General features: G+C 38.6%; 1 protein-coding gene and 1 long non-coding RNA gene across 6 annotated transcripts in view; one reads left to right on the top strand and one right to left on the bottom strand.

Annotated features, from left to right (window-relative positions):
* Positions 1–2,330: 2,330 nt before the first annotated feature.
* Positions 2,331–4,185, bottom strand: LOC110740422. Its single transcript, XR_004185081.1, has 3 exons — positions 4,004–4,185; positions 3,752–3,922; positions 2,331–2,371 (listed from the first exon to the last, which is right to left on the bottom strand). It is a non-coding gene; the product is annotated as an uncharacterized LOC110740422 (long non-coding RNA).
* Positions 4,186–4,211: 26 nt separating this feature from the next.
* LOC108586781 (elongation factor-like GTPase 1) overlaps positions 4,212–22,670 on the top strand; it is a 51,668-nt gene continuing 33,209 nt past the window's right edge. For 3 of the 5 annotated variants that reach the window (XR_002523617.2, XR_001904510.2, XR_004185079.1), the window contains exons 1-4: positions 4,212–4,327; positions 5,111–5,220; positions 5,767–5,834; positions 15,747–15,804. Coding sequence is in view for 1 of the 5 variants with exons in the window: in XM_021941815.2 (XP_021797507.1) it covers positions 5,130–5,220; positions 5,767–5,834 (159 nt within the window). In the remaining 4 variants the exon portion in view is untranslated. Of the gene's footprint in view, positions 4,328–5,110; positions 5,221–5,766; positions 5,835–7,308; positions 7,400–15,746; positions 15,805–22,670 lie in introns of all 5 variants that reach the window. The other 2 variants (XR_001904513.3, XM_021941815.2) reach the window with 2 other exon arrangements.

Here is a 22,670-nt window from a genome sequence, read left to right on the forward strand (position 1 = left end):
ACACAAATTCATAAACTTTGTTAAAACATTGCGATTTTGTGACTTTTTTTTTTTAGTTCATCAGCTATGGTTGGTGTTATTGTATTTTACGCGGCGCTCCAAGATACCCTGCGCCAATGCCTGGCAAGCCAAAAGATAAAGACACCCTGGCTCAGTGGTGGTACCAGTGGAAAGCAGATAAATACGAGATATTTTAGGGCAAAAAAATAGAACTTTTATATCCTTTTTTTCTCACTTGTCAACCTAACTTAATTCAGATTTTTGTTTTGCTTTTTTCAAGTTGTGATTTAACTAGTCGCTGCTCTTATCAAATTGGTTCAACTTAAATCAACCAAATGCAATTTAAATAGCCAGGAAAACTTTATTGACACCAGAAGAGTTGGGAGAAAATAAGTAAAGCAAATAGTTACTAAATATTTACTTAAATGTAGTTGGTTCCTTCCATTTCACACGGATGTCAAGATTTTGCTTGTTTAAGATGCAACATGTCACATAGGATATTTCTTTTCTGTTCAGTTGTAGGGGTAACACTCTCAATCTAGAGCCTGATAGACATGATCACAGCAAAAAATCAATGGATTTCTCTGATGGAACTTACTGGATAGTAACAGGCACATCATTGTCCACATGGAATCACAAGGATTTATGAAAAAATTTGGGGTAGTTTTGCCCTACAACTGAACATTTGGAAAAATATCCTATGTATGACAATGTTCTTCCAGCTCAGAGTTCAAACCTGCCAAGCAAGAAATGCTCATCATCACTGGCCATCAGAGAAATGCAAATCAAAACCACAATGAGATACCATCTCACACACCAGTTAGAATGGCGATCATTAAAAAGTCAGGAAACAACAGGTGCTGAGAGGATGGAGAAATAGGAACGCTTTACACTGTTGGTGGGATTGTAAACTAGTTCAACCATTATGGAAAACAGTATGGCGACATCTCAAGAACGAACTAGATGCACCATATGATCCAGCCATCCCATTACGATATACCCAAGGATTATAAATTATGCTGCTCTAAAGACACATGCACATCGCATGTTTATTGCAGCACTATTCACAACAGCAAAGACTTGAATCAACCCAAATGTCCATCAGTGACAGATCAATTAAGAAATGTGGCACATATACACCATGAACACTATGCAGCCATAAAAAAAGGGATGAGTTTGTGTCCTTGTAGATTACGGATGCAGCTGGAATCCATCATTCTAGCAACCACGTTGAACAGAAAACCAAACAATCAAAGATGTTCTCACTCATAGGTGGGAACTGAATAATGAGACTACTGACTCGAAGGGGAACATCACACAATCAAGCCCCATCGGGGAGAGGAAGGGGAGGGATTGCATTGGGAGTTATACCTGATGTAAAATGATTTGTTTACGGGTGCAGCACACCAACATGGCAATAAGTATATACATATGTACAAACCCGCACGCTATGCACATGTACCCTACAACTTACAGTATAATACTAATAAATAAATTAAAAATCAATGGAAAGATTAACCTCAAAAAAAACATTCTTGAAGTTGTAATTGTATCAACCAGGAGACCTCCAATAAACCCACAGTTTCTAAATTCTAGGGCTTTACTGAAAAACCAAAAACTGGGATGGGTGCAGTGGCTCACGCCTGTAATCCCAGCACTTTGGGAGGCTGAGGCGGGCAGATCACAAAGTCAGGAGATCGAGATCATCCTAACTAACAGGGTGAAACCCTGTCTCTACTAAAAGTACAAAAAAAATTAGCCGGGCTTGGCGGGTGCCTCAGTCCCAGCTACTCGGGAGGCTGAGGCAGGGGAATGTAGTGAACCTGGGAAGCGGAGCTTGCAGTGAGCCAAGATCACGCCATTGCACTGCAGCCTGGGCGACCCAGCAAGACTCTGTCTCAAAACAAAAACAAAAACAAAAAAACCCCAAGAACTGTTTCCTCTGTAATGGTGTTTACAAAACAACTCACAACAATGGTCTATCCCTATGTGGTGGAAGCACAGCAATTAAGGTTCATAACAATTTAGTATCTCGTTGGTACCATAGAAGCTGAAAAGCCATTAGGGAATTTCCCAGGCTCTTGCAGAAAGTTTCCACACACAAATTAGGTTTCACCTGCTACATGTATTCACATGACACTTGACTCAGAACAGAGCTACATAAGGAGAGAGTCAAGGCATAACATTTATTTTGCTTTAATGAATGTAATAGAGGCAACAAGAGATTGGAGTTAGAAGTTGTTAGGGTGGCATTGATTTCCATGGAATGGTTTCAAATCTGCAGCTTCTTGACCATGGAATAGAATGAGCGATCTTGTCACAGTCGTCACTCGATTATGGCAGAGGCAGTGGCCTCTTTGTCAGTCCTGTTCTGTGGTAAAATTTTGAAGTTTTTCCTGGAAGCTTATTTTAAAACACTTTTTAGCTCTTCCAAATAACTATATATATATATATACACACTCCTTAATAAATTCCTTTTTGCCTAAACTAACAAAAGTAGGTTATGCTATCCATAACTAAGAACCTTGACCAATATATCATATAAGCTAATAGTATACAGTTATTTAAGAGAATGAGGGTGACCTTTACATCATCACTGGAAGATGGTGAGATTGTAAATAGTAAAAAACTGGATTGTAGAATAGTATGCTCAGAATATTCTCTTTTTTGTTTAAAAAAATAAAATCGATGCAGGCCAGGCGCAGTGGCTAATGCCTGTAATCCCAGCACTTTGGAAGGCCGAGGTGGGTGGATCAGGAGGTCAGGAGAGCTACTAAAAATACAAAAATTAACTGGGTGTGGTGGCATGAGCCTGTAATCCCAGCTACTCGACAGGCTGAGGCAGAAGAATTGCTTGAACCCGGGAAGCGGAGATTGCAGTGAGCTGAGATTACGCCACTGCACTGCAGCCTGACGACGGAGTGAGACTCTGTCTCAAAAAAAAAAAAAAATCAATGCACATGTAGAACAAGTCTTAAAGAACATTTGTATTATCTGTGGAAGATAGGTTCTATGAAGGTGTTTATAATATAGATATTTTACAATATTATGGATTTTATGACACCTCTTGTGTATTTATTGCATTATCAAAAAATAAAAATAAAACCCTTAAAAAACAAAACAACCACAACCAAAAACAAAGAAAAAGTAAAATCACACCATTCCAAGGGTAGCCCTCAACATAATGAAGACCAAATTTTCTAATGAAGAATAGAGAAAGGAACTTATGGAATGTAAATTAGAAAAGTAAAATTGTCTCCTCTGCACACCAGTCTGCAGATTCATGGCTAACCCAAAGTTAATTTGTTGGTATATCACCACTTCTAATTAATAACTGTGTTTATTATGAGACTATCAAAACTGCTTTCCCATCAACATGCAGGTGTTGAAGGATTACAAGATTTGACACGCTCATATTTACTTAGCAAATAATGATCTAACTCTGGGTCAACAGTGAAGCCAGAAGGAGAAGACTGTTTCTAGGTGATAGAAGGTTGTTGTAGGCAGGACCAGCTGATTCTAGGTTTCCAGGGTGGGGACTACTACCAGCCCTTTCAGTCAGAAGGAATCCCAAAGAACTGCTGCCTGGACGGAATGGGAATATGGTCTGGCTGGGAGGACAAGGTGAGATGAAAGAGTGTGATATGGGTTGCAGACTCAGGCCTTGAGCACTGTTCTTTTCTCATCTTTGTGTGAGGGGATGACGGGGTGAAAATGCATTCTCCCAGTCGGATCACATGCCACTACTCACCAGTCTTATATCCCGTCGCTGCTTCACATATATTATTTACTTTGCATCCTTGCTTGGGAGTCTCAGGGGCTACGAAGAAACGTTTACCCCCAGGTAGCCGGCGGGTGCGGAGTGAGCATTCGTGGAGCTTATGAGATAAGTGGGGATGTCGCTGCGTCCTCGTCCCTTGATCTGCGGGGGACGGCCATTCTCAGGGTTCCCGAGGAGTCGGCTCCCAAGCCCCGGCCCGCCACTACACCAGCCATTTCTTACCCGCAGGTACAAATCTGACAAAGACACCAGCTCCTCATGCTCTTGGCTCCCATGCCTTCCTCCACCGCGCCTCAGCACTTGCGGCTTCTCCACTCCCACAGCGCCCGCCGTAGTCAAGGCAACAGAGGGACACCTGGTGACAGACCCGGCGCCGGCTTCCGGTGGCGCCAGAGGCGCGCGGGTAAAAGGTCGAGCTTCAGCCGGCCCCGCCCCCTGGCGCGCGGGCGTGCAGGACCCGCAGAGATCTCTGCGTTTCGGAAGCTCTTGGTGTGGCTGCGAGCCGAGCCGAGAGGAGAAGCTGGGCTCGTGGGGTTGCTGCCGCCGGTGAGTGCGGGCTCGCTCTGGGGACTGGCATCCTCCTCGGCCAGCCTCTGGGCGGTGCTTGGAGGACCCCGCTAGCTGCGGCTCTGAGGCGGGAACCGGGGCTGGGACCGAGCGCTGGCTGGGAGCTGTAGTCCCCGGAGTGTCGATTCCAGTCTGGGGCCGGGCGGTGGCATGTCTCTCTGGACCAGCGATTCTCAGAGAACGAACGGACTCCTCTGCCGAAAAATGAAGTACGTAGTGTAGAGGTTTTTCCTTTTTATTTAGAGAGGAATGAAAGACCAGCAGTGCACCTGCTTGGATAATAAGCACGTGACCCAAAAGTTTGTTCGGGCTCCGAGGGCAGGAATAAAGCTGGGTATTCGACCTGGCGCAAGGATTAGCGAGAATGTCAGAATGAGGGACTTGGGGGAAGACTGAGGAGAGAAAGGGAGCATCTTCTTCAGCATCTTCTCCCTCTCCCGCATGCAACCCCTTCCCAGTTTACCCGAGTACCTCCACCGGCAGGGTTACTGGTGTCACTGTGCACCCAGCCGCCTCGAGCTGCGTGATTCATCGCAGCCTTCGGATCCGGAAGGATGAGCAAACTCCTGAAGTGTAATCGTGCCAGGATATTGACTTTAGTGCTCGAACGGGACTTAGGCCTAGGTGGTGTGTCTCATCAATAAACATTCACTGGGTTCTTAGTTTAAGGGGTTTGAGAAGCCTTGCCACCTCCTAGCGTTTATTATTTTTTTTTTTTGCCCCGACCTTTAGCCTCTGGGCTAATACTTACTTAATTTTTAGTCACAGGAAATAAGTAACCATGGTGCTCAACAGTTTGGATAAGATGATTCATCTCCAGAAAAACACTGCCAACATCAGGAATATTTGTGTTTTGGCTCACGTTGACCATGGTAAGAATCCTTTTTAAAAGTGCTTGTTTTGATAAATAAGGGAGGTGTGTCTCTGTATGTCTCAGTGGAGTGAAGCTGTGGGCAGCTGAGAGTGGTGTTTGCTAAGAAGCGAGTCTTTCCTCTAAAAGTTTTCTGTGATGTTAGGGAAGCCTGCCTTGCTATAAAGCGTTTGAAATGAACACAGTTACCTAGTGAGTAGCATTCTTCTTGTAGTATGTCATGTTGTTTTTTAAACCAGAACTTGAATTTTTTGTTTTTGAAATGGCTTTAAGTTGCTTGACAACTTTTCAGATGAGGGTGATTAGATCCACAGGGTTGGAGATAAGATTACAGCAATATAGAGTGCTAGCATCTGTGTCCTTCTAGATGATATTCTGTTCAAAAGTCTAATAAATCTCTTTTGTCTTTTGTCACCTAGCATAGGTAAATTGAAAATCTTTTACTAAAACCAGTTCTCATCAGATTTTTAAAATCTATAAGTATGGGATCCATGGCTTTTTAAGAAAAGACATGGATTTGAATTGATGTCCCTATTTTATTTAACAGGAAAAACTACTCTGACTGACTGTCTTATATCTAGCAATGGAATCATCTGCAGCCGCCTAGCAGGCAAGGTATGTTCTAATTTTATAAATACTTGTCGCATTTCAGTATTAGCTGTCAACAATGTAATGAACCATTTCCTGTGTTCTTTAGCGATCCAAAAGGGTATAAAACATTGTTCTTGCATCTAAAAGCTGCCAATCCATTTTGCAAGATTAAATTGCTGACGAGAAAATAGTAACTTCTATATTGCTTTGTATTGCTTTATATTAATATTTTATAAGTGCAAAAGCGAGTTTTTGCAACAAGCAAATGATACACAATTTTGGAAGCTTTACCAGAGTCTTTTTTTTCTTGAGTTACCATGAGGGAATCTCTCCTCTTTGCAAAGTAAAGTATAAAAGTGAAACACTATTTTTCACTAACTAAAATGAATCACAGATGTTATTGAAGGATTATAGTTCCACACAATCATATAGGGAGAATTCTTGCTACCACACAAGAGAAAAAAAGATTTTCATTATAAGAGAGTAAACAGAAGCAAATCTCTCTCCCTCACCAAACCAGCCTTGGTTTTCAAAAGGGAAGCAAGAATTTGGACACTGAGAGGTGGATGTAATAGTGTACAATAGTATGAATGTCAGTTCTAGCTAATTGCAGAAAATTGATTTTCTCGCTCTAAATATGCCTATGCTCATATGCCTGGAATATTTATTATCTGTTCTGAAATATTTATTGATAACATTCTAGCAATATCTTTAAAACATCATAATCTTTACCATCTGTTTTTAGTTTTTTATGATACTTAAGAAAAAAACAAACGAGAACAATCAATGCTGTCCACATTATCTGGCAGCTCCATTATTGCCGTTAGATGTTTCCTCAGCTTACTTTTTATGTCTAGCCACTAAAATCTATTTAGAAAGTTTATTCTCTTCTGAATAGGTTTAAGTCCAAGAAGTGCCTGCATGCACTTGCGCACTATTTGTATACATAGCGCCAACCCCATTTTAATATAGTGAGCTGTTCTAGGTTCTTCTTTGAGGACAAAAGTCTTGAGTTGCTTATGCTAGTTCTTTTTCCTGGTACTTGGGAATGCTCCCTGTGGTGTCTTGTGGTACCAACGAATTGGAAACTACTTTCAGAAAGTCAGGGGACATCATCCTGGGCCTCAGCTTTTTCAATCTACATATCACCACTCGACTCCCATGGTTTTAATACTACCTGTATGCTGGCGACTCCCAAACTTGAATCTCTACTTCAGACCTCCTTTCAAACACCAAACCACATATTTATCTGCCTACTAGACATCTTTATTTGGATGTCCCTCAGATAAATGAAAACCTAGCATGCCCCAATTGATTATCTCACTCAGACTCACATTCCCCAGAAATAACATATCAACAAAGTTTCTATTATAAATTTGGCATCTCAGGCTAACATTCTGTTTAATCGACTTTCTCCCCATTTCCGTCTCTCCTTTTCAAGTAGTTTTCAAATACTGTTGATATTACCTTCTAAATATTAATTTCTTCCTCCTTGAAGCAAACATGGAATGAATGGCAAACTGATAAAATTGTCAAAAATAAGAAAAAGAAAAAAGAAGAAGTCACAATGTAAAATAAACATCTATAAGGTCTGTAGTGCTATTCTCTTTCATTCTTGGTATTTGTAATTAGTGTCGTCTCTCTTTTGCTTTAACTTTATCTTTTAATAGAACCAATTTTTGGTTTCACTTTTTTCTCTATTGTTTTTCTGTTTTCAAATTTATTGATTCCTGCTGTTATCCTCATTTATTTCCTTTTACTTTGCTTTGGATTTAATTTGCCCTTATTTTTCTAGTTTTATACAATGAAGGTTTAGACTGATGATTTAAGACTTTCTTTTCTAATATGAACCTTAAATGCTATAAATTTTCCTCAAAGCATTACTTTAGATGCATCTTTCAGATTTTGATATATTTTCATTTTCATTAAATTCAAAATATGTTCTAATTTCTTTTGTTACTTTTGCTTAAAACCACTAATTATTTAGGAATTTGCTGTTTAACTTCCAAATATTTGTGTATTTTCCACCTTTTTTTCTATTATTGATGTTTAATTTAATTCTGTTATAATCAAAAACACACATTGCATGATTTCAATTCTTTTATATTTGTTAAGGTTTGTTTTATGACTCTGAATATAGTTTATCTGGATGAAGGTTTCGTGTGCACTTGAAAAGAATGTGTATTCTGTTACTGTTGGCAGAAGTGCTTGACAAATGTCAGTTTGGACAACATCGTTGATAGTTTTGTTCAGGTTTTCATATCCTTATTCATTTCCCGTCTATGTTCTATAGATTACTTAAAAAGAATGTTGAAGTCTCTAACTACAAATGCGTATTTTTTATTTCTTATGTTAGTACTATAAGTTTTTGCTTTGTGTATTTGAAGCTTAGGATATTGTGTTTGGGAAGTGGAAGGTGAGTTTGTGGTGGTTTCTCTGTTGTCCTGGTCCAGTTTCAGTCTTAGGCAGGCCCTGTGCCCCTAGGTCTCAGAAGCAGGGCTCTCTCAGTGCACCTGCCCCTTCACTTGATGTGGTAGGTCTCTAATTGTTAGTCCCAAGACAGTTTCCTGTTCTTTCTTCATGTTCAAGGTTTAGTGTTATTTTGCTTCTTGTTGTTGTTTTTCCTTTATGTTTCATCAAGTTGCAATACATCTTCACCTATTCACTAGGGTTGTCAGAGTGATGCCTCTCCTGCAGTGGATTAATGCTTTTGTTCTGTAGGTTAGAGGTATTCAAATGCAGCTTCCTGCTTTTTTTTTTCTTTTGCAACAACAACCATTCTTCTCTCCATGCCTGCACTATGAAGGAAACTTTCTGTGGTCTCCACCTTTCTCCCAATCTTTCTGATGGTCACACAGTGAACATCCGTAGGGAAGTGTCTGTGAGTCGTTTTGGAATCCCTCTTTAGTGTCTGAAGTTCTCAGAGCTTCTATACTCTCACAGTAGCTCATACTCATCTTTAGCAATTAGTTAAAGATATAATGAATTATTTTATACACTTGTGTAACAACTAGTCTCATTCCATGCCCTGCTTTGGGTGAAACAGTGCTTGCCTCCTCTCTCAACTGGGTGGAAGTTGTTTTTCCCTAAATGTCAGGCTAATTGGTTAACCTGTGATCTCAGCATTCTAAAGGATTCATACACATTTATGATTTTGTAGATTATCTGGCTTTTTCTTATTGTTGTGTAGGGAACATAGTATTTCTGGCATTCTGCATCCTACACAGAATCTGAAAATTCTGGATTTCTTTATGGTGAGGTTTAAAATTACACCTTGAATTCTACAAATTCAAATTCCTTTACAGATATAGGGCTATTTTGACTTTTTATTTCTTCTTGGGTTACTTTTGGTAAATTATATTTTTCAAAAAAAGTTATCCATTTTAAGTAAGTTGTAAATTATTGGCATATTTTAAAAAATAATATATTTTCAATGTGTGAAAAATCAATCTTTGAGTTTTAATCACAATATTTTGTTCATTTACACTTAGTGTAATGATCTAGCTGGGCTTAAGTTGACTGTATTGCTATTTGCTTTTGATTTTTCCCTTCTTTGTTCCCATACCCCTTATTTCCTGCCTTATTTTGCATTAATAAATGGCATTTGTATTATTCCACTTTACTATTAGAATTTTGACTTTCTATATTTTAAAAATAAAAATGAATTTTTGAACCTATTATGAGATTTTTCTGGCTCAAATTTAAATGGATATTTTTACCAATACTAGCATGGAAGAACTTAAACGGATATTTTTACCAATACTAGCATGGAAGAACCTGTAAGCAATTTAATTCTATTTAAATCCTCTTGCCTTTTGTACTACTGTTCTAACATATTTTACTTTTATACTTGTGTAAAAGCATAATATAGTAATTTTGACTTTATGTTGTCAATATTCTTTTATACTTACACACATATTTGCTCTTTCTGTGTACTTCATCCCTTCCTGCATTTCATGCTTCTATCTGGAAGAAGTTTTCTTTTAACTGAAGAATTTCCTTTAATGCTTTTTTAGTAGGTATCTCAGCTTTTTCTTTTTTTATCTGAAAACGTTTTTACTTTGCTTTAATTTTTCAAGGCTATTTTTACTAGATATATAATTCTCAGATTTGCTGGCTTTAAAATTCTAGATCCTTCTCGCACCTTTAGCACTTTTAAAGTGTCATTTCATTATCATTTAACTTCCATAGTTTCTGCTTATGTCATGTATCATTCTGTTTAAAAGTCAGATATAACTTTTTCTTTTTGTAGATAATGTACAGTTTTTCACTTGCTACTTTTAAGACTTTATCTTTACTTGGTTTTCGGAAGTTTGACAATAGTTGTTTAGGGTGGTTTCCTATATGTTTATTTTGGAGTTTGCTGAGCTTCTTGAATCTGTGGGCTGATTCTTTCAATTTTGGAAAAGTCTTGACCATTATCTCTTCAAATATCTCCTGATTCTTCATAGGCCTCATAACATTTTACTATGTGCTGAATGTTGTGTATAAGAGAATCATAAAAACTAAAATCAGTGTTATTTTCAACAGGAGACAATTTGCTCTTTCCTATGTTTGAATACGGGGGAGAACACTTCATTCTTGCCAAAATCTGAGCTAGATCAGTGCTCAGTGGTACCTTTAGTTAGACATAGTCTTATTCTAGTTTCAAATGTCTCAAGAACAAGACTCGAGATGTGTTTGTAGTAAGGCCCTCATTCTGGTGGAACTCTCTCCTAAGCATTTACTCCCAAATAAGACTGTGGGATATTCCTGTGGGATTTTTCTGGCCCAGTCTTCCAGCACACCATACCCTCTCCCCTTCAAACACTCAGTGAATGTGTTACATTGAAAAGCAGATATGTATCTGGGGCTCTTCTAGATTTCAGTTAGTCCTACCAGCCCACATCCAAGTGTTCCACTGCTTTCTCTTTCCCCTACTAGAGTTTCTCTGCTTATGCCAAGCTCAATCCTCAGCATAGGCCTAGACTTGACAAGTATTCCCAGAGAAGTAAATGGCTGGCCATATCAACTCACTGAGGAAGGGCTCCTAGCTCTCTGAAATTTTAGTGTTTTGCTTCTACAGCTGTCTGGTGCCCTTAAAAGAAGATTTTAAAAAATCTATACTTATGTCAAGCCCCTCAGTCTGGCAGTCAAGGGTCTTCCCAAACTGATCTCAATTTACCTTTATAGAATTACACCCCAGTCTCTCATCCCTGAAAACTTCTGATCCTCACCATGTCTACTGAATAACTGTTTCATTTTTCTGGTTCTATGCTTTTTTTACTCATTTCATTCTAGTTTTTAGAATATCCCTCCTCTTTCTACATATCAATACTTACTAGTCTCTGATGCATTCCCAGCTTGGCCTGAAGTGATAACTTACCAAGTTTAAATTCTTGAAGCGCTGTTTGTTTCACTAACTTTCTTCTGAATAGTGTCTTCCCCTGATGATATCTCATATTTTTGTCTAGTATACCAATTTTGTTTTTCATACTATTGCTTTTTAAATTCTCGATTATAAAAGTTTCCTTTTATATAGTCAATTTTATTTTAAAATATTGTATATATTTAAAATGTACATGATTTTTAACATGTGTATACACGCACAGTAAAATGATTACTAAAGTGAAAAACATATCCATCTCCTCACAGTAACCTTTGTGTGTGTGTGCATGTGTGTGTGTGCATGTGTGTGTGTGTCTGTGTGTGGGGAGCACCTGAAATCTATTCTCAGGAAATTTCCAGTATACAGTACAGTATTATCAACTATAGTCATGATGCTGTACATTAGATCTCTAGAGTTATTCATCCTATACAAATTCAACTTTATAACTCTTGCCTGATATTTCCCCATTTCCCCCCACTTCTCTGCCCCGGTAACCATCATTCTATCCTCTGCTTCTATGTATTCAACTCTTTTAGATTTATACATAATTATGTATATTATTACATAATATATAATGGAATATATGCGTACTGTGTATATATATATTCATACATATATTTACACATCACAATTTATCCATTCATTGATTGATGCACATTTAGGTTGTTTCTTATCTAGGTTATTGTGAATAATGCTGCAATAAATAAGAGTGGAAATATTTCTTCAAGATACTGATTTCATTTCCTTTGAGTATACACTAGAGAAGTTGCTGGATCACATGAAAGTTCGATGTTTAATTTTTTGAGAAAACTTCATGTTGTTTTCCATATGGCTATACCAATATACATTCAAACCAACAGGGTACAAGGATTCCTTTTTTTCCACATCCTCACCAACACTTGCTATCTTTTATCTTTCCTATAATAGACATCCTAACAGGTATGAGATGATATCTCATTGTGGTTTTGATTTGCATTTATCTGGTGATTGGTGATGTTGAGTATCTTTTCATATATCTATTGAACATTTGTATGTCTTCTTTGAAAAAATGTTTATTCAGGTGCTTTGGTCATTTTTAATGCACATTTTTTTTGCTATTAAGTTTCTTATTATTTTAAATATTAACCCCTTATGTGATACGTGGTGTGCTCATATTTTCTACCAATTCATAGGTTCCAATTTTTTGTTGATTGTTTCCTTGATGTACAGAAACTTTGTAGTTTGGTTGAACCCATTTGTCTATTTTTACTTTTGTTACCTGTGTTTTGGGAGTCATATCCAAAAAACCACTGGCAAGGTCAAAGTCAAGGAAATTTCCCATGTTTTCTTCTAGGAATTTTATGGTTTCAGGTCTTGTGTTTAAGACTTCAATTCACTTTGAATTGATTTTTATTTATGGAATAAGACTTCAATTTCGTTCCTTCATATGTGGATACTCAGTTTTCCCAATACCATTTATTTCATTTATTTGAATTTCAGATTCAGGGATTATATGTGAAGATTTGTTACTTGGGTATATTACGTGATGCTGAGGTTTAGGCTTCTAATGATTCCATCATCTGATTAGTGAACACAGTACCCAACAGGTAGTTGTTCAACCTTTGCATGTTCCCCTCCCTCTCTCCTTTTGGTATCTCCAGTGTTTATTGTTTCCATCTTTGTGTCTATGTATACCTAATGTTTAGCTCCCACTTACAAGTGTGAACATGCAGTATTTGGTTTTCTGTTTCTGTGTTAAATTGCTTAGAATAATGACCTCCAGTTGTATACTTGTTCTCAAAAATAACATAGTTTCGTTTTTTATGGCTGCATAGTATTCCATGGTATATATACACTGCATTTTCTTTATATGATTCACCATTGATGGGCACCTGTGTTGATTCCATGCCTTTGCTATTATGAAAAGTGCTACAATGAATGTACAAGTGCAGACAGAAGGATTTATTTTCCTTTGGTTATATACTCAGTGATGGGATTGCTTGTTTGAATGGTAATTCTACTTTTAGTTCTTTAGTTTAGTTTAGTATAGGTTGCAGTCAGAAGATGTAATGCCTCTGGCTTTATTCTTTTGGTTTACGATTGCCTTGGCTATTCAGGCTCTTTATGGGTTCCATATAAATTTTAGAATAGTTTTTCTCTAATTCTGCAAAAAAAAAAAAAAAAAAGATATTGGTAATTTGTAGATTGCTTTGTGTAGTATGACATTTTAATGATATTGAATCTTCCTATCCATGATCATAGAATGCTTTTCCATTTGTGTAGTCTATGATTTCCTTCTCCTTGTAGAGATCTTTCACCTCCTTCGTTAGATGTATGCCCAGGTACTTTGAGTGTGTGTGGCTATTGTAAATGGGATTGTGTTCTTGATTTGATTCTCAGCTTGAAGATTACTGGTGTATAGAAATGCTACTGATTTTTGTGCATTTTTTTATCCCGAGACTTTGCTGAAGTCGTTTATTAGGTCTAGGAGTCTTTTAGCAGAATCTTTAGGGTTTCCCAGGTATAAATTACATTGTCAGTGAAGAGATGTAATTTGACTTCCTCTTTTCCTATTTGGATGCCTTTTCTTTCTCTTGCCTGATTGCTCTGGCTAGCACTTCCAATACTATGTTAAATATGAGTGATAAGAGTGGGCATCCTTGTCTTGTTCCAGTTCTCAAAGGGAATGCTTCCAGTTTTTTGTCCATTCAGTATGATATTGGCTGAGGATTTGTCATAGATGGCTCTTATTATTTTGAGGTGTGTTCCTTCAATATAGTAGTAGAAAAAATATTTAGGGCCAAAGTTGCGACATGAGCAAAGGCAGAATGTTGTGAAGATACATGACTTTTTCAGAGAATAACTGTATTATCAAGTGTGCCTCTCTAGACCAAAATTGAAAACTCACATGCTGTTGGCAAAACCCAACCTGCAGGTGGTTTTACCCTGCACATCATTAGACATTGTGGAATGCTTTAAAGCCTTGCTAAAAGGCTTTGTCGTATTTTTTCTTTAAAAAAATATATATTGCACGCTCTCTCTCTCTCTATAAATATATATATATATATAGCTTTCCTCATTTTATTGATGACTTACTTGAACTAATATAAGAATCTTGGGCCAGGTGTGGTGGCTCACACCTGTAATCCCAGCACTTTGTGAGGCTGAGGCGGGTGGATCACCTGAGGTGGGGAGTTTGAGACTAGCCTGAGCAACATGGAGAAACCCTGTCTCTATAAAAAGTACAAAAATAGCCAGACGTGGTAATGCATGCCTGTAATCCCAGCTACTCGGGAGGCTGAGGCAGGAGAATCGCTTGAACCCAGGAGGTGGAGGTTGCGATGAGCCAAGATCACCCCATCGCACTCCAGCCTGGGCAACAAGAGCGAAACTCTGTCTTAAAAAAAAAAAGAATCTTACACAGCATATGAGCAGTTTTCTCACTGGTTAAGGGCATAAGCCTCCATTGGGAGACAGGCAAAAGTTTAAGCTCTGAAACTCTGTAGTTATGCGACCTTAAGTATGCTACCCATCCTCTCTAAAGTTTATTCTTCTTCTTCTCAATGAAGAAAATAATGCATATTTCATAAAATGTTTAAGGGATTAAATGTGTTAGTACATTTAAAGTCCTTAGCCAAGAGCATGGTATGTAGTAAGCATTCAAGAAATAGCTGCTCCCATAATGTAGGCTCCCGTTTCCCCTTCCCACCATTTTGTATATTATGCACTTTTAAAAGACTCTGAAAAACTGTAATAGCAAAGCACATAGCACAGTGTCTATTACATGGTAGGTTGTCAACTGTTGGTTTTCTGTGGTTTATGAAAGAGCAGATAAGGTGAATAATCCTGGAAAATTAGAAATATTTGGCCTAAGTCGGGCGGGGTGGCTCAAGCCTGTAATCCCAGCACTTTGGGAGGCCGAGGTGGGTGGATCATGAGGTCAGGAGATCGAGACCATCCTGGCTAACACGGTGAAACCTCATCTCTACTAAAAAATACAAAAAAACTAGCCGGGCGTGGTGGCGGGCACCTGTAGTCCCAGCTACTCGGGAGGCTGAGGCAGGAGAATGGCGTGAACCTGTGAGGCAGAGCTTGCAGTGAGCTGAGATCGCGCCTCTGCACTCCAGCCTGGGCGACAGAGCGAGACTCTGCCTCAAAAAAAAAAAAAGAAAGAAATATTTGGCCTAAATAACAGATGGCCTAAGAGATAAGATTATCTCTTTCTCAAAAACTTGAGTTAGGAATTCAGACAATAGTCAATAAAAGTTCTAGGAGGACAGTGTTTTCTAATAATGATATGTGAGCTGATCTGAAATGGACTGCCTCAGGAGGTGGGGAATTTCCTATCACTGGATAGATAACTAATTTATTACAGAGAGGATTCAAACACTAGATATAGGTTACAATTATCCTTTCAGCCTGATAATTCTGTCATTATAGCATTAGAACCCTGGGTGTTTTAACATCTCAGTTTCTCTGTTATAAAACACAATGTTGGTGTTAACCTGTAAATTCAGGTTAAAATTCTATGATTTTTTTTTCTTTTCATTGATTTTTTTCTTTATGGAATCCTCTTTGTTTACTTGAAGGTACAACTGTAACCGCTATGATGAGGATGATGCAAAGGCAGCAACAGATGCACAGGAGGTAAGTATATGTATTACAGGATAATAGTTGACTAAGAATGCACACTGTATGTTCATATTCATTAGAGAATAATTTTTTCTTTGAGACAGTGTCTTGCTCTGTCACCTAGGTTGGAGTGTAGTGGCATGATCTCAGTTCACTGCAACCTCGGCCTCCTGGGTTCAAGTGATTCTCCTGCCTCAGCCTCCTGAGTAGCTGGGATTACAGGTGCATGCCACCACACTCCACTAATTTTTCTATTTTTAGTAGTCCGGCTGGTCTCGAACTCCTGACCTTGTGATCTGCTGGCCTCGGCCTCCCAAAGTGTTGGGATTACAGGCATGAGCCACCACGCCCAGCCCAGGGAATAATTGAGTAGAAGTTTTCAATTCTGAAAGATTTGTGAAAGACATTCCAGTAAATATTGGATATCTATTTACATTTAGAAAGGGAATCTTATCCAAAATACTTATCAAGAACATTCTTATTTATAGTAAGCTTATTTTCTTTTCATTAATGTAGTCACACAGCACATTTTAGCTTTTGGTAGTCTTGCTTTCAAGATCCCTCCTACCCCAAGGAGAACAGTAGCGAACAGCATTTGTTAAATGGCTCGGTTGTTTTTTATAGGCAGTATCTTATTTAAATTTTTTTAAACATTTTTGTTCATCAAGAAGCTCTAATGATTATAGGTGAGCTGATTTGGAATGGAGTGTCTCAGGAGCTGAGAAATTCCCTATTGCTAGACAGGGAAATAACCCACTACTATAGAAGGGATCTGAACACTAGGTGTGGATTAGATTCTAAAGCACTTTTCATTCCTTTCAGTCTGGTGATTTTATCGTAATTGTAGAACCCTGGAATTTAAGAGTTCCTGCATTCACCCATTCCATATTGAAATTCCCAAGTTGTCCCAGAAATATTCTTTTCAAATGGTTTTCCTAGCTAGGATACAATCTAAAACATGGTTTGCATCTGTTTCTTATTGTTTTACTTGTTAACGTATCTTCAAAATGTATTTCTAATAAAAATATCATATATAGAAATGAATATATATGTAATCTAGTCTGTCGTATTGTTAGAAGTGAAAGTTTTGTCTCTCCCTTTTTAAAAAGACTGGGAAATTTGGCCCCACATGGTGGCTCACACCTGTAATCCCCGCACTTTGGGAGTCCGAGGAGGCGGATCACCAGAGGTCAGGAGTTTGAGACCAGCCTGGCCAACATGGTGAAACCCTGTCTCTACTAAAAATACAAAAACTAACTAGGCATGGTGGCTTGCACTTGTAATCTCAGCTACTCAAGAGGCTGAGGCAAGAGAATCACTTGAACCCAGGAGGTGGAGGTTGCAGCGAGCCGAGATTTCGCCACTGTACTCCAGAGTGAGACTCCGTCTCTAAATAAATAAATAAATAATAAAATGACTGGGAAATTACATTTTGTAACTATAAATGATGTTTCACAGATCTTCACAATGTTTGGGTCTATTTAAAGGAGAAAAAAAATCCCTACAAATTCCAATATTGGCTTAAATTATATTCATTATAATATTATTTAAATATGTATCTAAACAAAAACCAGCTGTAAACTCTTATGCTCTTGCACAACTCTACAACCAAACCAAGAGAGCCACAAAATCAGTGAAATGCAAGTAAATGTTAATTTGGTAGATACTATTGTTGGGGTTTTAAAAATGTGTTGTTACTGTACTGTTAAATGTCATGAGATAACTTGTTCCCCCACCAATTTTCTTTTCTTTCTTAAATGATGTCCCTTAAGTCATATCCCACTTTGTATATATTTCTATATTTCCAACATTAATTTTTATGATGCATTATTTGATTTGCCTAAAATGTATTATGGATATATGTTCTTATCACCTTTTTTTTCCTCCATTAACCTGATGTAGTTATCTAGCCAGATGTGCTGTTTATCAACAAAGAAAATATATATGGGTTATCCTTGACCTCACCGGGTCTTTATTTGGATGCCGGTAGAATCCCTTTCTGAGATCTATAGGGAGGGTGGGTTATGTGCATAGCTTTTGAGCCAGAGTCTAAGGTTTAGATTCTCGTCACTAAAATAGATTATTTTTCTATTTCACATCTGTTGGACTAAACTAGAATCTTCTATAACTGTGGGAGTACAAGGAAATATTTCCTATCACTCCATTGATTGATTGATTGATTAACTGATTGGAAGCCACGCCTCCCTGAAAGGATCACACCATTGCAAGCCTATCTGGCCTCCTCATCTTTCCCTACTCCCAAGCTCTGGCCTAGCATTTACTGGGAGTCATAGTCTGAAAAATTACTAGAAGTTTGATATATTTTCAAAAGATCCTCGATGGTGCCTTGACTGCCCTGCAAAAGATGTACCTGTGTTATAGAAAATTGTTGATTCATTATATTGTACCACAGTGCCGACAGCGGTGGATATTTGAATCTTCTTGTCCTCTAGACTAGGGTCAGCAAACTTTTTCTGTGAAGAATCAGATGGGATATATTTTTAGCTTTGCGTACTATATAATCTCTGTTGTGACTGCTCAACTCTACCTCTGCCCTTATAATGCTGAAGCAGTCATAGACTTAAATAAATAGGTGTAACTGTTCTGAGTAAATTTTATTTACTAGCTGGGAATGATGGCTCAAACCTGTAATCTTAGTGCTTTGGGAGGCCAAGGCCAAGGATCACTTGAGGCTGGGAGTTCAAGACCAGCCTGAGCAACATAGTGAGATCCCCCCATCTCTACCAAAAAAAAAAAAAAAAAAGGGTTTTAAATTAGCCATTTAAAATAGCTTAAAGTAGCTGAGACTATCAGCACATAAGCATGTTGGTATGTGCTTATAGTCTCAGCTACTTGGGAGCTGAGGTGGGAGGATTGCTTGAGCTCAGGAGTTCCAGGCTGCAGTGAGCCATGATCACACCACCACTCTTCAGCCTGGATGACAGAGACCCTATCTCAACAAAAACAACAAAGAAACAAAACAGTTTTATTTACAGACAGGTGGAATCTGGATTTTTCATGCAGGCCAGAGTTCGCATACCTCTGTTAAGCAGTCAAGTTTGTAGGCTTTTCCCCACTCCCCAAACTGTTTTCAGGTCACCGATTGCATTTCTCATTCCAGATTCTGACATTTGATTGGAGAATTTGTCTTGCTCAGGCTCGGTGGCTCACGCCTGCAATCCTAGCACTTTGGGATGCTGAGGCAAGAGGATTGAGTGCAGGAGTTTGAGATCAGATTGGGCAACAACTGAGACCCTGTCTCTACAAAAAAAAAAAAAAAATTTTTTAATCAGCCAGGCATGGTAGTGCATGCGGCTGAGGTGAGAGGATCGCTTGAGTCTGGGAAGTTAAGACTTCAGTGAGCCATGGTTGTGCCACTGCATTCTAATCCAAGCAACAGAGCAAGATCCTGTCTCAAAAAAAGAAAAAAAAAGTTTTATTAGCAGTGTTGGTATGGGTTTTCTTTTTTTTTTTTCATGTTGAATTTTAGTGAGAAGCAGTTTCAGGATTCTCAGATTAAATCAAGTTCCATAGCCTCATACATGTCAATACGGTAAGTGAGGGTTTTCATTTCATTTGGGGAATTTGACAGGCTTGAAAATATCAGTACTTTAGGGGAAGATAAAATGCCAAGCAGATTTTCCACATATTTTCAGATTGGCACAATTTTCCTGTTCATCAGCATTGTTTTGATACCTACCTGACTCTCTTGAAACAACATGGCTGTGGTTTTGTTTTGTTTTTTCCCTTGAGATGAAGGTCTCACTCTGTAACTCAGCCTGGAGAGCAGTGGCATGATCATAGCTCACTGTAGCCTTGAACTCCTGGACCCAAGTGGTTCTCCTGCCTCAACCTCCCCGTTAGCTGGAACTAGAGGCAACTTGAGGTGTGCACCACTGCGCCTAACTTGTGTTGGTTTTTTGAAGTGTTTCATTGTTGTATAATACTGGATCATGTGGTTAGCTAATTATGTAGCTCAGAATTAGTATTTCTAAGCAAGGGAACAACCATAGGGCCAAGTAGTACCTATTATGTAGGCTTTAAAACATGGGAGAGAAAGAGGGGGCAAGGATAAAGGAAAAGAAATAACGTATGTGTGTTAAGAACCCTTTGGATAGTGGTCGCATTTAGTAGCATTTATTAATAGTTTTCTGCAAATCAGGTACTGGAAATACTTTACCTTTTAAAAAGTCCATTCCCTCTAGAGATTTGTGGTATAATGGTAGAGGCCTTATATGAATAATTTTTACAATGTAATGAAACAAAACAAACCTAAACTAGATACATTGTTTCTTTGATAACAATATACTTTATGTATCTCTAAAGACGGACTCTTTTTACATAACTGTAATACCATTACAGTTGACTCTTGAACAATGCAGAGGTTAGGACACTAACCCACCCTACCCCCACAATGGAAAATCCACATACTACTTTTGATTTTCCCAAAACTTACCTGTTTTTATAGCCTCTTGTTGACCAGAAGCCTTACCAATATCATAAATAGTCAAACATATTTTGTAGGTTACATGTTTTATTATACTGTGTGGTTTTTTTGTTTTGTTTTGTTTTTTGTTTGACATGGAGCTTCGTTCTTGTTGCTCAGGCTGGAGTGCAGTGGCGCGGTCTCAGCTCACTGCAATCTCTACCTCCCAGGTTCAAGCGATTCTCTTACCTCAGCCTCCCAAGTAGCTGGGATTACAGGCATGTGCCACCACGCCTGGCTAATTTGTTTGTGTTTTTAGTAGAGACGGGATTTCACCACGTTGGCCAGGCTGGTCTCTAACTCCTGATCTCAGGTAATCCACCCACCTCGGCCTCCCAAAGTGCTGGGATTACAGGCATGAGCCACCATGGCTGGCCTATACTGTGTTCTTAACAATGAAGTACGCTAGGAAATATTTTTAAAAATTGTGAAGAAGAGAAAATGTGCTTACTTTTCATTAAGTAGAAGTGGATCAGCTGGTTCCCGTGGCTCACACCTGTAATCCCAGCACTTTGGGAGGCCAAGGCAGGCAGATCGCTTGAGGTCGGGAGTTCGAGACCAGCCTGGCCAACATGGCGAAACCCCCATCTCTACTAAAAATGCAAAAATTACCCGGGTGTGGTAGGAGGCGCCTGTAATCCCAGGTACTTGGGAAGCTGAGGTAGAAGGATCGCTTGAACACGGGAGGCAAAAGTTGCAGTGAGCTGAGATCATGCCATTGCACTCTAGCCCGGGTGACAGAGTAATACTCCATCTCAAAAAAAAAGTGGATAATCATAAAGGTCTTCATGTTGAGTAGGCTGAGGAGGAAAATACAGGCAAGCTTGGTTTTGCTGTCTCGGGTGGCAGAGGTAGAGGAGATAGAACGGGATTCAGGAGATGCAGGCACACTCGGTGTGACTTTACAGAAAAACCTGATAATCTGTTTTGCGTTTTCGTTTCTCTAAAAATGTTTCTGTATAGTAGCAATCCTCCTTCCATTTGCTTTAGTTTCAGTGCCGGTATAATAGAAGGGTCCATTTATAAAAGAAGTCCAAAGCAGTCTTAAGTAATCAGAACCCTTCTGCCAGATTGTCTAATGTCAATTCATTTTCTGGCACTGCTTTTTTAGCATCTTCTTCCTCATCATCTGGCACTAGTTTGGAAGCAGCTCATCTCCATCAGTTGGTCTTTTAATTCCTCTGGTGTGGTGTCTGTCAGCTAACCCTTCACCTCCCACCTTTTTTTTTTTGCCATCTCCACAATCTCTTTCATGATTTCCTTGATGGGCTCTGTTATAGATCCTGTGAAGTCATGTGCTACATCTGGACACAGTTTTCTCTACCAAGAGTTTCTTGTTTCAGGCTTGATGATACCATGATTTTTTCTATAACAACAATGACGTCTTCAGTGGTGCACTCCTTCCAGACTTCCATGATGTTCTGTCAGGGTTCTCTTCGATAGCATTGACAGTCCTTTCCAGAGGCTTGATCTTTACATTTGTTTACATTTCTCTCAACTGTGAATGGTACCATATACATTCTGTAAGAGTTTGTGTGCATAAGTTTTGACAACTCTGTACTCTTTATTAATAGATTTATGTATATTTTATGGTAGTAAATGATAACATAGACTACATATGTTTTATGCATTCATGACAACTCTTTTCTTTTTTTTTAATTTATTTATTATTATTATACTTGTTGTAGGGTATATGCATAACCTGCAGGTTTGTTACATATGTATACGCAGCATGTTGGTCTGCTGCACCCATCAACTCACATTTATATCAGGTATAACTCCTAATGCAATCCCTCACCCTTTCCCCTCCCCATGATAGTTCCCGTGTGTGATGTCTCTTCCTGAGTCCAAGGGATCTTCATTGTTCGCTCCCACCTATATGAGTGAGAAATACGCGGTGTTTGGTTTTCTGTTCTTGTGATAGTTTGCTAAGAATGATGGTTTCTAGCTGCATCCATGTCCCACAAAGGACTTAAACTCATCCTTTTTATGGCTGCCGCATAGTATTCCATGGTGTATATGTGCTACATTTTCTTAATCCAATCTGTCACTGATGACATTTGGGTTGATTCCAAGTCTTTGCTATTGTGAATAGTGCTGCAATAAACATATCGCGGTGCATGTGTCTTATATCACATAATTTATAATCCTTGGGTATATCCCCAGTAATGGACATTTGCTGGGTCATATGGTACATCTAGTTCTAGATCCTTGAGGAATCACCATACTGTTTTCCATACTTGCTGAACTAGTTTACAATCCCACCAACAGTAAAAGTGTTCTATTTCTCCACATCCTCTCCAGCACCTGTTGTTTCCTGACTTTGAATGATCGCCATTCTAACTGGTGTGAGATGGTATCTCATTGTGGTTTTGATTTGCATTTCCTCTGATGG

Source organism: Papio anubis, chromosome 7 (genome assembly GCF_008728515.1).
Source record: "Papio anubis isolate 15944 chromosome 7, Panubis1.0, whole genome shotgun sequence".
In the NCBI taxonomy this organism is placed as follows: domain Eukaryota; kingdom Metazoa; phylum Chordata; class Mammalia; order Primates; family Cercopithecidae; genus Papio; species Papio anubis.